The sequence below is a fragment of the Carettochelys insculpta genome, chromosome 22 (genome assembly GCF_033958435.1).
Source record: "Carettochelys insculpta isolate YL-2023 chromosome 22, ASM3395843v1, whole genome shotgun sequence".
Taxonomy (NCBI): domain Eukaryota; kingdom Metazoa; phylum Chordata; order Testudines; family Carettochelyidae; genus Carettochelys; species Carettochelys insculpta.
This window is the reverse complement of record NC_134158.1, coordinates 15,831,728-15,848,482: the sequence shown is the minus strand read 5'-3', so window position 1 is coordinate 15,848,482 and position 16,755 is coordinate 15,831,728. Positions and strand designations below refer to the sequence as shown.

General features: G+C 56.7%; 2 protein-coding genes across 4 annotated transcripts; one reads left to right on the top strand and one right to left on the bottom strand.

Moving 5' to 3' along the window:
* Positions 1 to 90: 90 nt before the first annotated feature.
* Positions 91 to 7,057, bottom strand: ZBTB45 (zinc finger and BTB domain containing 45). The gene is made up of 3 exons (XM_075017790.1): positions 6,924 to 7,057; positions 3,583 to 5,234; positions 91 to 2,070 (listed from the first exon to the last, which is right to left on the bottom strand). Exons 2-3 carry the CDS (start codon positions 5,045 to 5,047, stop codon positions 1,601 to 1,603), a joined length of 1,935 nt encoding a protein of 644 aa, XP_074873891.1. The 5' UTR covers positions 5,048 to 5,234; positions 6,924 to 7,057; the 3' UTR covers positions 91 to 1,600.
* Positions 7,014 to 16,539, top strand: LOC142025235 (uncharacterized). Of its 3 annotated transcripts, none has more exons than XM_075017855.1 (6): positions 7,014 to 7,124; positions 7,669 to 8,334; positions 9,386 to 9,568; positions 12,802 to 12,915; positions 13,344 to 13,465; positions 15,086 to 16,539. In XM_075017855.1, the coding sequence occupies exons 4-6, from the start codon at positions 12,904 to 12,906 to the stop codon at positions 15,693 to 15,695; spliced, it is 744 nt and encodes a 247-aa protein (XP_074873956.1). In that variant the 5' UTR covers positions 7,014 to 7,124; positions 7,669 to 8,334; positions 9,386 to 9,568; positions 12,802 to 12,903; the 3' UTR covers positions 15,696 to 16,539. The 3 variants fall into 3 exon arrangements, with proteins under 3 accessions (XP_074873956.1, XP_074873955.1, XP_074873957.1); XM_075017854.1 differs by having other exon boundaries at positions 7,669 to 8,485; XM_075017856.1 differs by lacking the exons at positions 7,014 to 7,124; positions 7,669 to 8,334; positions 9,386 to 9,568 and adding an exon at positions 11,844 to 11,930.
* The last annotated feature ends 216 nt before the right edge of the window (positions 16,540 to 16,755 follow it).

Sequence of the window (16,755 nt, the reverse complement as noted above, 5' to 3'; positions counted from 1 at the left end):
CAAAATATTGAGCTTTTTTTAAAATAAGTGACCTTTTTTAAATGAAAGGCATTTTTGCAACAAGTCATTTTGAACCAAAAAGAGATATGATTTGTGTTAAGCATTTTAAAATTTTTTTATTCTTAAAATCAAAACGCAAGGCAATTTCAAACTGATAAACCAAAGTGATGTTCCCCCCCAAAAAGTGAGAATGAGACATTTTGATTTCTTAAGATAAAAAAATCCATTTTCCTCAAAACAATTTGGCAAAACCAACACAAATTTGTGAAATTTTTTGGAGTTGCCAAAACCTGCATTTTACATTGAAAAAAGTTTGGTTAAAAAGTTGCACCCACTTTTGCTCTCCAATGGAATTGTTCTCCCATGTGATGTATTTTAGACAAAAGGAGGGATTTACCAGCTGCCAGCAACCCTGTCATCGCGCAAGCAGTGCTTTATCAGCATTATTTATTTTACAGGTTGAACCTCTCTAATCTGGAACTCTCATCCAGCAACCTCCATAATCCGGCGTGAGTTTAGTTAGCCGCATGACCACTTATCATGGCTATGGCCAAGTTTCCCATGGGCCCATTAAGTTTGTTTCCAGCCACCAGTCCTGGCTCTCAGTGTTGTGTGCTGTTATTTAGCTCTGATTTACCCCAGATGTTTTCCAAGAGCCCAGTAAGCAGAGGAAGTGTCGGTAATACGCTAGACAATATTGACCTCTTGTGGTTCGGCAAATTCCCTCACCTGACACCAGTCAGGTCACAGGGATGCCGGATTAGAGAGGTTCAACCTGTATATGGAACACAACTGATTCTGCCCTTAAATGTTCTGTGCACCGTTGCTCTTCAGACAGATGGTGCTGACCTTTCCTACACGTCACCGGGGAGCGAGTGGAAAGATCTGAGAAGTGGGGAATTGTCTGGCACTGTGGGACAAACAGGACATTGCTACTCAGACCTCCAGGCAGAGCAGCCGTTAGTGAGGCCAACATTCAAACCGCCATTGTTAGGTTTCAGGGTTGATAACCAGAGGGGTAGCTTGTGCCTCTCCTGGGGCCAGTTTCAGGCTATCCGCAGACTCAGGTAAGCATTGGGAAGTTCCTCTTTGCAGCGATGAGGGTGAGTCTGCAGGAGTCCATGGAGGGCCAGCAAGGGATTCTGTAGCCAGGGAGTTGTGAGAACTGATTCACCTCTGCACTGCTGAAGACTGATGAAGAACTGCTCAAAAAGGAATGAGGTTCTGGGGCTCCAAGGCCACGCACTTCTTTACCGGGCCTCCCCCAGGGAGCCGGGTAGATCTGTGGTCACGGCTAGGGTTTCTCTTGGTTTCTACCCATGGTGGCACAGAGCTCAGAGACGGTCTGAAGGGATGGCTCCCCGAAGGCGGGAGGCTCAGAAGGGAGTAAAGCCCACAGAAGAGAACTCACCTTAGAGATCAGGCAGGTCTTTCCCCAGAGTGCACGTCATACCAGCTAGGGTGGGGGACATCAGGAACGTCAGGGTTACTCCAGGGCTTCTCTTTCCGTGGCAGGTGGGAGGCGGTGGGCTCCTTTCCAGGCTGGCTGGGTCCACTTTGGTCCCATTTTTCCCTGTGCCCACCCCAGCCGGGCCCCCTCTTAGGCCGTGTGGGTGGACATGGCGCCCTCTCCTGCAGGGTCCCCTTTCCACGTGGGCTGGGTGGGGAGAGCCCCCTCTGCAACGGAGTCCCCCTTCCAGGCCGCAATCGGGCCTTCCGCACCTGGGTTCCCCTTCCAGGCAGCCACACTAGCGCCCTCTCCCTGGTCGGGCTTCTCCTTCCAGGGGCCCGCGGCTGCGTCAGGCTCGCCGGCTTTCCAGGCGGTGTGGGTGGCCACGTGGCGCTCCAGCAGGGTGCGGTGGGAGAAGAACTTGTTGCAGATGCAGCACTGGAAGCGCTCGGGGCGGTGCGTGCGCATGTGCACGTTGAGGGAGCTCTTCTGGGTGAAGCGCTTGCAGCAGATGGAGCACTGGAAGGCCCGCACGCCCGTGTGCGTCACCATGTGCTTGAGCAGGTAGTCCCGCAGCGAGAAGGAGCGCCAGCAGATGCTGCACTGGTGGGGCTTCTCGCCTGCAAGACAGCAACACAGGAGGGCACAGGACTGGGAGGGAGCTGCGGGGGCAGTCGGTCGAGAGCTCGTCGTCTGCAGTGGATTGTCTCTCCAGATCCCCCGAGGACCCAGCTTTCTCGTGCTCAGCACAAGACCAGACTTCCCTTGGTCCCATCATAGAATCCTAGGGCTGGAAGGGACCTCAGGACGTCATCACGTCCAGTCCCCGCCTAAAGCAGAACCAACCCCAACTAAGTCATCCCAGCCGGGGCTTTGGCAAGCCAGGACTTAAAAACCTCTAGGGATGGAGAATCCACCACCTCTCCTGGCAACGCGTTCCAGTGCTTCACCTCCCTCCCGGAGAAGTAGTTTTCCTAATATGCAACCTAGACCTCTCCCACTGCAACTTGAGACCATTGCTCCTTATTCTGCCATCCATCGCTGCCGAGAACAGCTTCCCTCCATTCTCTTTAGAGCTCCCCTTCAGGAAGTTGAAGGCTGCTATCAAATTGCCCCTCACTCTGCTCTTCTGCAAACTAAACAAGCCCAAACCCTCAGCTTCTCCTCGGAGGTCATGTGCTCCAGCCACCTAACCAGTTTGGTTGCTTTCTGCTGAGAGGCAACCCCAGCCCTGACCCACCTTCATGTCCTGGCCTGGCCTTGCCTCCCCACTGTTGGTTCCAGCATCCTGGGGCTCACTGCCCTCCACCACTCAAAACCCAGCTTCCTGACAGCTCCTGGGGAAGGAATGGGCCATCCACTGGGAACGAGCCTCTGTATATAGGTGCATTTTCTCCTTGGAACAAGGCAGGGAGTTCCACCCTCTGCAGCTCTGGGGAGAACCCGTGCTCAGGCTGGACTCCCCCATCCCAGACGCCTGCTGTCCTGGAGAAAGGAGGGCAGAGCCCCTTTCTGTGTGTGACCCCAGCTGAGGTGGGCAAGAGGGGTCCAGCCTGCCAAATACACTTAGCCCAGCCATTTCCCTCTCCGGCTAAAGCACTGAGGTGCAGCCTTGTTTGTGCCATGTTCTGCCTTTGGGCTAAATAAACTTAACGCTAAAGGGCCCCGTTCAACACCCAGAATTCTCATTGGATTCACAGAAGGCCCACTAGGGAAACTGAGGCAGAAACGTAACGGTGCTGCTGCACCGCATCAGTGAGAGGTGCTCCTGGGCAAGGGCTCCCATGACAGCACTTCCCTCGCTTGGGCCTGCTGTCCCTGCTTTTGGACTGGAGACATGACATCCCAGGGGTCCGGGACCCCAGTCCCATCCGGGATGGTTCCTGCACACCGGTGTGTGTGTCACAGGTCTCATGGGTCCCCCACCCCGATCCTCCAGCTGCTACACCATCCAGTACAGCAGCCCTGACTGTTCAGCAGCACGATCCCAGGAATATTTATTGGCTCGGCCACCAATCCCACCCCTGCTGAGGCTCTTCCAGCCAATCAGAGGGAGAGAATTCACTCCGCAGCTCTCATTGGCTGGGGAAGGAGCCAAGGGCGTGTGCCCCCACAACCCGCCAGCCTCTCACCTGAGTGGATGAACATGTGCTTGGTGTAGTTCTTGCGGGAGCTGAAGGTCTTCTGGCAGTGGCTGCACTGGTAGGCGGGATCGGCGCAGCGGGAAGGCCCCGGGCGCTGCTGGGCCTGCTCGCCGTGCAGCGAGCCCGTCACCATGGCACTGGGGCTGAGCTGTACCAGGTTGGCGGCTCCGGCTTCCTGCTGGACCCCATAGAAGCTCTGGGGCTGCGGCAGGTGGAACTGGAAGTTGCTGCTGGGGGTGGGGGCGGCGGGGCCGGTGGCGCTTCCCTCAGCCTTCAGGTCTTGCTGGATGCCCAGGGAGGACACGAACGCCAGCCCGCGGGGCTCGGGTGCTGGGAAGCCACCAGGGGCTGGCTTGAAGTCCCCAGCCAGATTCCGCATGTTGGAAGCCTCCAGGCTGCAATCAGAGTGGAACTTCTCGCCCTCCCGGGCCACAGCCTGGCCGCCCTCGTCGCTCTGCCAGGCCGGGATGAAGGACTCGGAGAAGACGTCCTGCCCGCTGAAGAAATCCTGCCCCTCCACGGTGGGGTACTCCAGCTGTGCCCCATCCTTCCGGCCTGCCCCACCACTCCCACCCTCCTTAGCCTCGCTGCAGCTGGGGAAGGCTCCCCCGCCACATTCCCCGAAGCAGCTCAGCTTCCCCCCACGCACCTCCTCTTCCTCCTCCTCCTCTTCATCCTTGATGATGACGGGCAAGGCGTCAGCCAGCTGGAGCCGCACCGGCTGGCGCTGTTTGCGGCTGTGGCAGCTGGGCTGAGTCTCAGCCGGATGCAGCCCACTGTAAGGCCCCTCGCCGTCGCTGCTGACCACTGCCAGCTCCCCCTCAGAGGCCGCCCTCTCCCTGGGCTCCCCCAGCGGCCTCTGCTGGGACAGCAGGTCGCGGAGCTTGTAGCGCACCTCCAAGGCACCCAGCAGCTTGGGGGTCTCCATCTGGACAGGGCCGGGGGTCTCCATCTCGCCAGGCCGCGGGGGTGGGAGACTGACCACACCTGGGCTCTCCTTGGTTGGCTCCTGGGGCTTGTCAGCCAGCGGCCTGGGGACTGCATGGTGTCCAGCAGGGGAAGCAGCGGGCGGCTTGGGGCTGTGGCTCTGGGAAATGATCTGGGTGCACTCGTCGATGACGGTCTTGATCTGGAGAATGGACGCAGCTGTTAGGATCTGCAAGGCCTCAGACTGGGCCACCACCAGCGAGCCGCTGTACATGAACTCCACCAACTGCTGCACCACCTGGCTGGGCACCACGGCGGGCACCTCGATCTCCGAGTAGCCCAGCAGCAGCTTGTCGTGGAAGAAGGGGCTGCCTGCGGCCAGCACGCAGCGGTGGGCTCGCAGCGTGGCCTCGTGGATGTGCACCGTCACATCGCAGAAGTGCCCGCCCAGGCGCTGCCCATTCAGCGTCTCCAGCAGGGACTTGCTGAAGTTCTGCAGGTGGATGTAATGGACTGCCTCAGCCATGGCTGCTTCCTTCGGGGCCGAGCGGACAAGGAGAGGGGACGTGTCTCCCTGCCAAAGACCAGGGAGTGCTTACGGCTCACCAAAGGTCTAGGCACACATCAATGGCATGTGGAGGACCTTGGGCGGGGTGGGGATATCATAAGCTGCTGCTTTGAGCAGGACTGCAGGGAAGTGCTTCATGCAAAACCTGAAAAGAGAGAGAGACAAGGGACAGCAGCTGCGGGGTGGTTGTCAGTGGCCTGTTACACCAGACTCAAGCTGGTGTCACTTCTGGCCTTAAACTCCATGAATCTAACTAGCATATCTGCCCCGAGCCCAGCTACTCCCTTCCTCTGCCTACTACCCTACGCACCTCTCCCCTTTTGGGGGCCATCCCTGCGCACAGGGGACATGGAGCAAGGAAAGGGGTGTGCCTGCAGCCTTTGAAGAGTACAGGTGTTTGTGGAAAGGGGAAAGTGAGGTGTGAAGAGGTGAGGGATTGGAAAGGGAACACCGGGCAGGAGGTGGTTAGTATCCTTGGCTTAGTGACACTGCTACAGGCTCAGGTGGGGGTTTAAGGGGCTAGAGGTTTACTGGGCCAGTTCCTCGTGTAGATGGTCTTCTAAGACCAGCGGAGTTTGGCTGGTGTAAGCTGCACCTATGCTAGGAGCGCTCTGCTGGACAAACACTGAACTCAGGACATTTGGTTTCTACTCCCGGCTCTGCAGGGAGACGCTCCACCCCCATCCTTGTGCCACAGATGCGGGTTATGATACAACTTCCTCTATAAAGTGTTTTCAAAGGGGTTTAAAAGCACTAGACAGAAGGAGGGACGAGCCTTAGCGCACGCACACCCCACTGGCATTTGGGTAGTTTCAGTGGCTTCCCAGCCAGCATGCTTGCTTTTGTGCATTGCTGTCTAAGGCACCATTTTTTGCCCATTCATTGTTTAGCCAGCCTAGTCTCCTGACCCCGACTAAGTGCCTTGCAGTGATTCTATCAGGCATCATAGAGACTGATCCTTTCATGCATTCAGGGCTAAGTGACTTGCTCAGGTTTGCACAGATGAGTGGCAGAGCCGGGAACAGAAGCCAGGTCTGTTTAATCCATGTTCAAGGTTCCACTTACTAGGCCACAAGGCCTCCCTGCCCCAAGCACTGTACGAGGCCAGAGCGACATCGCCCGCAGTTCGGGGGTAGTTGTGGGGTTTCTTAAGCCTCCTACAGTGAGAATCTCCCCATCTTCCCCATCTGACAGGCAAAGGGGAGGGGCGAGTCCCAACAGCGGCCGTGTAAACCTGGGCAGCGAACACTCCCCAAAAGCGGGCAGCAAAGAAACGCACCCAATGTTCATTGCTAGGGTCCTTAAATCTCGTGGCGGTTAGGCCAAACCCAGACTATGCAGGGCAGGACTGGGGGGGTCTGAATGTTCGAGGTCAACAGCACGGACTCACCTCCCACAGCCTGGAACCCAGGAGTCCTGTCCCCTGCCCTGACCCAACCCCGCCCCCAGCGCTGGGGACCCAGGAGTCCTGTCCCCTGCCCCCACCCAACCCCGTCCCCAGCGCTGGGGACCCAGGAGTCCTGTCCCCTGCCCCCACCAAACCCCACCCTCAGCGCTGGGGACCCAGGAGTCCTGTCCCCCGCCCTGACCCAACCCCACCCCCAGCGCTGGGGACCCAGGAGTCCTGTCCGCTGCCCCCACCCAACCCCACCCTCAGCGCTGGGGACCCAGGAGTCCTGGCTCCCGCCCCTCCCCCCACGGTGAGGCATCCAAGAGCGTAGCTCAGGTGAGGGGCGGGGCCTGTTATGGGCGGGACTTATCGGCCCGGTGGGCGGGGCCCCACGGGGAGGAAAGGTGGGCGGGGCTCCGTGAACGGGGGCGGGGCCTCACTCACCTCCTCGGAAGCCCCTGCGGGACCCGCCGGGCCTCTTCTCTACGTGACCCGGAACCGCCCCTCTTCCGCCCGCAGTTACTTCCGGTTCCCGGCGTGGGGAGCGGGTGGAGCCGGACCACCGAGGGAGCGGCCCGTAGCGGGGAGGATGCCCACCTGCCGGAAGTGGTGAGAAAAAAAAACAGAAAGACCGGAAGTGCCGGGGTAAGTAGCCGGCGCGAACCATAGAGAGACCTCCCAGAGAGCGGCACCACGAGGCGGACCTCCAGCGCGTGGCTCCACTTGCCACGAGGGGGCGGGGTTGCACTTTGGCCCCGCCCCCCAGGGATCCTCCTCCAATGGCGGGAGGGGGCGGGGCTCGCCTCCTGGAGAGGGAGGCATGGGGCGGGGTCTGTGCCCTGCTGCCCCCAGGCCACCCACTTTCCCTCTGCCCCCTCCAGGGGGCACTCGCCTCCCCGCCCCCGCTCCCTGGGGGTCCCAGTTCTCCCCCCCCCCCGCGCCCCATCCACACCTTCCTGGCAAGGCCCCACTGGCCCCGGGCGTCCGCCCCCAGCCTCAGCACCCAGCTCTGCCCCCAGCTCTCGGGGTGGGGCGGGCGCTCCGGGGCCTGCCCCATGGCCGGCGGGGCCGACACCCCGAGGGCAGGGCTGGGGCTGGGGCTGGAAGTGGGTCTTTGCCCACGAAAGCTAATGCTCGTGCATTTCTGTTAGTCTACAAGGTGCCACAGGACCCCTCGTTGCTTTTGCAGATCCAGACGGACACGGCTCCCCCTCCGATACTGATCTTCGTCCGAGTTCTGATCCGCTTAGAGTTCCGGGTGTTTTTTAGGAGGAGAAAAGCTGTTCTTGCTTTGCCAGTCGTCGCTCTCACATCACCTCCCTCTTTATCGATGACGCTGCCCAGGCGTGCAAAGACTCAGCTTCGTCCAGCGCCCTGCCACCACGTACGACCAGCTCGGTGCGACTGACGTTGATTTTCAAGGTCTTGGTTTTGTCCTTGTGGATGTTGAAGCCAACTGTATCTGAGATGTCAGCAAGGCGTGTCATTTCTTGCATCTGTCGGTGGCTGTGGGACAGAAGTGCTAGATCTTGGCAAAGTCCAGGTTGTCCAGCTGGGTCCACCGTGCCTACTGGATCCCATTTCTTTTCTCTGCTGGTGTTGTCTTCATGACCCAGTCAGTCCTCCAAATCCACTGGCCGTACACCATCAACAAACAAGACCTGTTGCAGTTCACTCACGACATCCCGCTGCAGAAGACACCAGGAAAAGAAGGTGGCGATGGATAGAACATGCCTGCAGAAAACCAGCCACCAACATCACCAAGCAAGCCTTAAGTTGGAACCCACAAGGAAAAAGGAAAAGAGGGTACCCAGGAAACATCTGGCGTAGAGACCTGAAGGCAGACACTAAAAAGGTGGCATACACCTGGTCAGACCTGGGAAAGATCGCCCAGGACAGGGGACATTGGCGAATGGTCATCAGTGGCCCATACTTCAAGATGTAGGAGTGGAAGAAGTAGTAGTAGTAGTAGTGTACTACTGGGAGATTTACTCAGTGTTGCTCCGGTACATCAGGGCAGGGGGCTGAGGCAGTGGGGGTGCAGGAGTTAGGGCGGGAGCTTGGGGGTGTGTGTGCGGGTGCACTAGGCAGGGATGGGGGGGTGAGCAGGGACTCGGCAGAGGGTGGGGGTGCAGGAGGCAGAGCAGGGGTTGGGAGGTGTGGAGTGGTTCAGGGAGGAGGTGGAAGTGCAGAAGTTAGGGCAGGGGATTGGGAAGCGTGTGGCGCACTTAGGGCAGGAGGAGGGGGCGGCTGGTGGCTCATCTCTGGGGCTGATCTGGGGTGGTGGGACCATGTGGCCCAGCCAGCAGCTGCTTCCCCGGGGTGGTCAGCTCAGTGGGAGCTGGGGCACTTACTGCCCTAGGTAGGTAATTCAGGGTCTGACTGACCCGCGTGCTTGCTGCCCCACTGCAGCCATCCATTTGTGTTCCAGGCACAGCCCATTGTCCTGGCACAACCAAACCCTGGCCTGGCTTTAAGTTAGGATGAGAGGAAGCCGCATGCACAAACTCTCAAATATGTAGTGGGCGTAACTGGCTACTCGAGCTGTCTGTGGTGTGAGATCTACGACACCAGTTAATCTGGGGGGAAGAGGCTGGTCTCTAGGGACCAGGAATTAAAAAGTGGTGTGCTCTTGGGTGTCCCTGACCATTTCCCGGCAAAGTTCGGAATGTCTGGGAGGCGAGATAGGCGAGAGGGGCCGAGGGAACTGTCTGGGAGTCCCTGATTGATGATGGAGGAGTTCATATTTGTCGCTGGCTTGGTGACATCCCATGCTAGAACACCCTGCGAGCTCAGACAGCCTGCCCGGTTTTCTGCCTCTTTGCCCTGCAGGAGGCTCTCACAGCCCTTAGTTGCACCCGGGACACTGGAGCATCCTTGGCAATCAACAAAGTATCTGCTTACAGGCTGTTGGGCCTGTAGTTGGGACGTCTTTACTGGTGTGGTGCTCGGCCGTCCAACCTGCTCCATTCGATGTTGATACCCCGGATGTGTATGTGTTTGCCCTCTCCAAATGCCAATGCTGGCTCTGATCAGTTATTCCACACCGCAGACTGCTGAGGGCTCCCACGAACCACAAATCAAGCGAGGTAAGAAGGAACGGGAACCAGATTTATTGTCGATAGCGCATGGGCTCCAACACCCTCGTGAGTCCCCAGTATGACTCACCAGTTTACGATGGTACATGCACATGCTGTGACAATGGACGCAACTCAGTTGTCAGCAAGGGGGCTCCGTCATCCCCTAGGTCACGCAACACAGCCCCTGTTCAACACGCTTTTATACACAGGTATAAACAATAACAGAGAAGGAGCCGTGTTAGTCTATATAGTATCAAAACAAAAAAGCAGTCAAGTAGCACTTGAAAGACTAACAAAATAATTTATTTTGTTAGTCTTTCAAGTGCAACTTGACTGCTTTTTTGCTGAGGTATAAACAAGTTACACATCCAGGTACAGCCCCCAATTGCAATTAAGAACATCATGTAACATCCAGCAACAAACATGTTTACTTTTAGTAAAGTCAGTTCTTCTATGATTATTGTGCTATCCGTTTTTGTCCAGGAATTTTTCATGTTCCCAACTGTGCACTCTCCGGCTCTCTTCAGATCAGGTGGCGTGGCCTGGTGGCTATGTTCTGCTTCTTTCCTTCCTTCTTTCTGAACACTGTGGATTAGTTTTCATTTTTTCAATTTTTAACTGACTTGTTTCCGTGACTCTTTAGCTGTCGGGGTATTCCTCAATGTACGGAGGCACATCCACTTACAAGGCTGTGAAGGTTTACACCTTTCCAGTATTCTAGGGTATTTACAGCTCAGACATTCCTTTGGGGGTGGGAGGTTCAATTTTATTGCTTTTACACTCTGAGTCGCAAGCCCCATTGAGATCAGAGTCACATCTTAAATTCCTTCATTGCCATAAGCATTTGTTTAATACGCGTATTTGGAAAATTGAAAATGATTTCCAATTATTTTATATAGACAAACAGAGATTTTGGAGCATCAGCTCTTGTGGGCGAAGACCCGCTTTGTCAGATGCACGCGTCTGTCGAAGCGGTTCTTTGCCCACAAAAGCTGATGCTCCAAAATCTCTGGCAGTCTCTAAGGTGCCACAGGACTTCCTGTTGGTTTCGTAGACGCAGACTAACTCGGCTACATCGCTGATCATTGTTTTACAGTTCCCGCTTCAGCTAAGCTTTCTCCTGCGGAAGCGGCACACGTCTCCAGGAGGGTGTGCGCACCGGGCAACGTGAGCACAGTGGGATCGTTCCGCTCGCGAGTTAACGTATTTACTTGAGCAACTTTTGTTACAGCTTTTTCCTGACTTCTTAGATTTACCGCTAATGGTGCAAGCCTGCAGGTGCGCTGCTGCAGCCTCTTGTCCTCTCCTGCTTTAAAATCCCAGGCAGTGCCCACGCGTTCGCTCGACTCACGCTGCCTCTTGCCATTCGTGGTCTCTCCAACCCCGGCTGCAGTCACGGGGAGAGAGTATCCGAATCTCTCTGCTCTCCACTGGGCCAGCTGAGTTTTGACTCGTGCACGGGGGTCCCTCCTGTTGCTTAAAAGTAATTTCCATGTTTTTCAATCCATTCCTTCCAAGGCAGAGATTTACTCTCAGTCTCACCACCACATTCACTCATTCCATCGCTCCGGGGGCACTATCAATTTTCAATAAATTTATCAATACATTTTTGTATCAATGTCTTTCGTATCAATTGTTTTTCTGTATCAATTTCCCCCTTTGTTATCTAAAGGTACGTTTGAATCCTGCCTGCCAGTTTGGCAGGAGGTTCTCTTGGCAGCCTTGCTATTCCTCTAAGAGTAGCGATGGCACCAGCTAATTTAAAATGCTTTTGAGTTCCACCTTTAACCATTTGAGCAGCATTATTATCAAAACTTAAGAGTTCGGCTGCTTAATGTTTCCAATAAAGTCTGTGTAACATTGGTTCTTGGGCAATATTAACTGCTGATCTAAGGAGACCACCTGCCCGAGGTCTGATATTTTACACTGTCCTTCTGAGAGACAAACAGGGAACCACAAACGGGTCCAGGACACCACAAGGTTCTGCCAGCCAGCAATGCTGGGCCCTTTAGCAATGCAGTTGCTTGCAAGGGCTAAGCCGTTAGACCGCACTGACACCCAGGAATGAACAGATAAGGAATTAAGAAATAAGCGCTGCAAATCATGAATATTAATCCTTGATGCTGAGCTCTGGACACCCCAAAGGCCTTGATTGGATGGGGCCAGCGAATGACCTTATTATAATCAGGGTTACAGATCAAATATGGTTAGCAGCTGTGTATTACCATAAGGAAGGGTATAAAACACCATTCCTGCTTCCTCTTTCCTTGGTCGTCGGATTCCGGAGACGGTGTGAACAGAATCAAAACTCCCTTCTGGTTGGCAGCGCTTTCTTCCCCTCCATCTCTGTCCCCAGAGGCCTCCGTAACTTGTAAGTAGGCGTAGCGCAGGACTGGACGGAGGAAGCGGGCAGGAACCCACTTTGCCAGTATTCTGTGTAAGCTGAGTGCTTGGGAGAGACTCAGAACCCACCCAGCTGAGCGGCACAGCCTTGGTGGTGCACGCCTGCACATGCCTTAGTGCACAGAACAAAATTTGTTCTACCCATGGATGGTAAAAAATTAGAGGGAGCCCGGCACATTCTGAGCTTATTCTGGCATCAATCCTGGCCTAGCACATGGCCTGTATTAAATACTACGTCTGGGCATGTTTCACCCACTTCTCCATTAGCTGGGAAGTGGCTGCCTAGGAAAGGAACCTGACCAGGGCAGGTGGGACCCAGTGCGCAGCCAGCTCCGTGTGATTGTTCAGGCTGTCAGCCGCAGGCATTAAGGGAGAGTCCCCCTGGCTGAGGCTGCTTTAAGTTATGCAGTGTTGAAAGCCCCTTGGCTCTGGCTCTGTCCCTGTGCTCTGAACTCCTGGTGTGTGGACTTGTCTCTGTGCAAAAGCTGTTTTCCCCCACAGCCGGTTGGTACCTGTCCCTGGGTTCTCGAGCTGGGGTCTTTGCCCAGCTTGCCTGTGGGCGGGGGGAAGTCCCCTCCCTCTTGCTTGTCAGTTGCCAGCCCCTTGTCTTTCCAGCTTCTTCACCAATCTGGGTGGGTTTGAGCCAGCTCTTCCCTGACCCTTGGTTCCACCCCAGGCAGCGGCCTGAGCTGACACCTCCTGTCTCTCCCCTGGCCCAAGAGCTGCGTATACTCCAACGCAAAGCCCAGAGGGAAACTGAGGCACGCCTGCACATGTTGCCGAAATTCCCTCTCCAACAGAACTCTTGTTCAGCTCCCCACCCTGTTCCCTGTGCCCAGCTCCCCAGGTCCTGGGCTGCACCGAGCCACGCTGGGAGCCCATTGCACCAGGATCGGGTGTGAGCATCTGTCAACGGAGACAGGGACCCTTCACCGCCCACCATGGAGCCCCAGGTGAGCCCCCTCTGCTCCCCAATTATCCCTCTCCCTGCAGCCACCAGGAAGTCCCCACCTGCCCTCACATTGACTCTCCCCACGAAGCCCCAGATGAGCCCCTCCTCCCCCACAACCCCTGCCCCATGGAGCCCTCGGGGAGCTCCAGCCCCCCAGTTACCCTTGCCCCACGGATCCTCAGGTTTACCACCTCTGCCCCACACCTTTCTTCCCCTCCGAAGCCCCACGGGAGTGTTCCTGCCTCCCCGCCCATGGAAACGCTGATGACTGCCCATCCCCTGCTGCCTGCTGCCCCAGGGAGGCACAAAGGTTTCCCCTTCCTCCTCGCCTGTGGGTAGCACAGTAGTGTCCAGGGGATGTTGGCTGGCGGCTCTGGGTTTGTGACCAGGACTCGGGGGTGGGGGCTGACACTGTGGGGTCCTGTGCAGGTGCCAGGATGGAAGCTAAGAGCTGGACTCCTGCTGCTGCCCCTTCTCCTCTGCTTCGGGCCGGAGACCACCGGGAGCATCGACCTCGACACGCTCAGAGTGATTGTGGGTTACGTGAATCGGTGAGTGACCGGCCGGGGGGTTGTCTCTGCCCGCCCTGTCGCCCAGCTGCAAAGAGCAGCAGAGAACAGCCCTGGTTGGCTCCCATCGGCTGGGAGGGATGCCCAGCAAGGTCAGGGGGCCTCACTGTGCCTGGCTCTGCCCAGACTATGGTACTATGCCCCAGTGACACCGAAAGAGGGGCAGAGAGCCCCTAGCCCAGCAGGGAGGCACTGACCCCAATGTCAGGTCATGCACCATCTCGATGCTGGGGGTAACAGGGGGATCCATGGCCGAGGGAGCCCAGCGGAGGAAGGGGGTGAGTGTCAGAACCTAAGAACGGCCATACTGCATCTGACTGTAAGTCCCTCTAGCACAGCGGTGGCCGACCTGCGGCTCTCAAGCTGCACGCGGCTCTTTGAGCCTTTAAAGGCGGCTCCTCCGTGCTGCGTGCTGGGAGTGCCACCTGCCCGCTCCGCGCATTCGTCCCAGCACTGCATGGGAGAAGCGCTCGGCGGCTCCAGCAAGCTGCTGTCTTTCATTTAGAGCAGGGGAAGGGGGAGTCCATGGGCATTGAGCTGCATGTTGTCTATATACAGCCCCATCAAATCGAAATAAATGTAAGTGTGTGTGTGTGATGGAGTGCGGGGTCGGGGGTGAGACTCAGGCTGGATGTGGGTGAGACAGGCAGAGCAGCTCACAGGGGTAAGGATGACCCCCTGGGGCTGTAACCTAGGCCAGCAGGTAACGCCTCTGACTTGAACAAAGAGCAGGGAGGAGCCGAGCTGGTTTTGAATAGGAGGAGCAGTTAGAAGCTGGGGGAAGAGGGAGTTGGGAGGCAGCTAGCCTGGCTGAGGGGGAAGCTACACCCTAGAGGGGCACCCCTTGGCCTCCTCTCCCCAGGATGGGTTGGAATAACAGTCTCTGCTGGCTGTACTGACACCTCTGCACTGAGCTGGGCCTCTGTGGGCTAATAAACTTCCTGTTCTACCGTCTGAGTGAGAGTCACTCCTGCCTGCAGACGGGGTGCAGAGCTTGGGGACCCCGAACCCCGTCACAATATAATACGTGGCTCTTTCTACTCTGGCCACTGCTGTTTTGGCTCCTTGTCTCTTAACCGGCTGGCCGCCCCCGGTCTAGCCCAATGCCCTGCCCTCCAGTGGAGGCCAATGCCAGGTGCTCCCGAGGGTACAAACAGAACAGACGATTATACCCCTGTTGGCCAGTCCCAGCTGGTGAGAAACTGGAGCTAGGGATACCAGCCCAGCCCAGCCCAACCTGGCTAACAGCCTGCGCTGGACCTACTGGCCCTGAATTTATCTAGCTCTTTTTTGAACCTAATTAAAGGCCTGGTTTTCACAACACCCTCTGGCAAGGAGTTCCACAGATGACTGTGTGTTGTGTGAAGAAATACTGCCTTGGGTTTGTTTCACACCTGCTGCCTATTCATTTCATGGGGTGTCTCCTTCTTCTTGTCCTGGGAGGAGTGAGTAAGACAATACAAGGCAGAGGGGAGAAAGAGCCTAGAACAGGGATGGTTTTTTCAGGGCCTGTTCCTCCATCTCTCCCTTTTGCTGGGGATCTGCTGGCTGCATCCTAGGAGCCTGGTGACCCCTCCTGCTTTGTCTCCTGCCTTCTTTCAGTTATGGTGGAGTTGACAGGCAATACGCCTTTGCTACCGCGCTGCCTCACGACATCTGCAGCAGCTCCGGGACAGCTAAAAATATTGATCAGTATGTGCCCAGGACGCAGCTGTCAGACATGAAAGGCGTCCTTAGCCAGTTTGGCGCCCTGTACAACCCATCCAGGCCTCCATGGAACATTGTGGCTGCCCGGCCAAAGGAGGTGCTCACACAGAGGGGGAAATTCACCGAGCACAGCGAGTGGCGTCTGCTCTCTGGCCCTCAGAGTCCTGTGGCCCAGCTCACAGCCAGGACCTTCGGCCAGAACAGCTGTTTGATCTTATTCACCTTCAACTCCCCCTGCTCCACCAAGTGTTTGCGTGAGAGGGGGCTTTACAACATTGTGAATATGACCCGCACGGCCTTCCACCCCATCAACAACAACTTCAAGGCCTTTGTCTTTCAGAGGATCTTTGACTACGACCTGACAAACAACGTGACCCGCGGGGGTCTGCTGAAGGCCTGGCATATGCTGCAGGAAGTGCCCCTGATGCGCTGCGAAAATAACGTCTGCCACGACTGTGCTGCCAAGGAGCCGAGGAACAACCCCTGCCTGGCGGGGAAGAACTAGAGGGTGCCGAGGAGCCAGGAAGTGTGTGGGGCTCGCTCTGCCCCCAGCCTGTCTCGCTGCCCACGCACTTAACAGCTCGCGGGTGGGAAAAGAAAAGTCCCAACCAGGCACCTAGCTCCAGTCTAGAACCCCATTCTGGGGGCTCCAATCCAGAGCCCCTAAGCCACGCAATTGCTCCAGTCTAGAACCCCGTTCTGTATGCCCCGCCCGAGAGCTCCAAGCCACAAGATTGCCCCAGTCTAGTACCTCTTTCCCAAGCAAGCATTGATCAAGGACCTGATCCATGGGTGTGCTCCTGTCTAGAGCCCTGTCCAGGGTATGTTCCAGTCTAGAACCCCACTCCTCATAGTGCTAAAATCTCCAATCTAGAGCCCATTGCTGAGGGTGCTCCAATCCAAAACCCCACCCCCACCTCTGGTTGTTCTCCTGCCGAAACCCAATGGCTTTGCTCCAAAATGGGATCTAGAAGCCACTCCCTCTCCCCAAGCTTGTTCCAGTCCAGAATTAACTCCCCACCCTCACAAACTGCACCTCCATGCTCTGTTCTGAACTTTACTTACCTGCAATCTGTGTCACGCTCCGACCCCCATCCCTTGCGGGGGGGTCTCCCAGCTGCAGCCTAGAACCCACCTCCACCCACCGAGTGCAGAACTCTGATCTAGAACCCGTCACCCACCTGCATGAGGCTGGGGGGAAGGGGCAGCAGCTATGAGCAGGGCACATTGTGCCTAGTGACTGTATCCTGGGGCTGGATCGGGGGCGGGATTCCCTTGCTCAGCTGTGTGTGCGGAGGGGGCATTCCTGGGCATGGACCATAGCCCAGGTGGGCCCGTGGGGATCTTGGAGGGCAGGGCTCCATCGTGGGGGGGCTGCTTTGGGCTTGTTCCTTTCTGGGGGTGGCGCTTTTTGCTGAGTCTGCATTGAGTGATTGCTGCCAATAAAGCTTCTGAGCATCCTGGAGCCTCACGTCTGTGTCCATGCGTCTGGGTCTCCCATCTCTCTCTGTGCAGTGGGGGGGAGGGGTCTCATGCCCTCCCTAGGGGTGCTGGGTCTCCAAGGA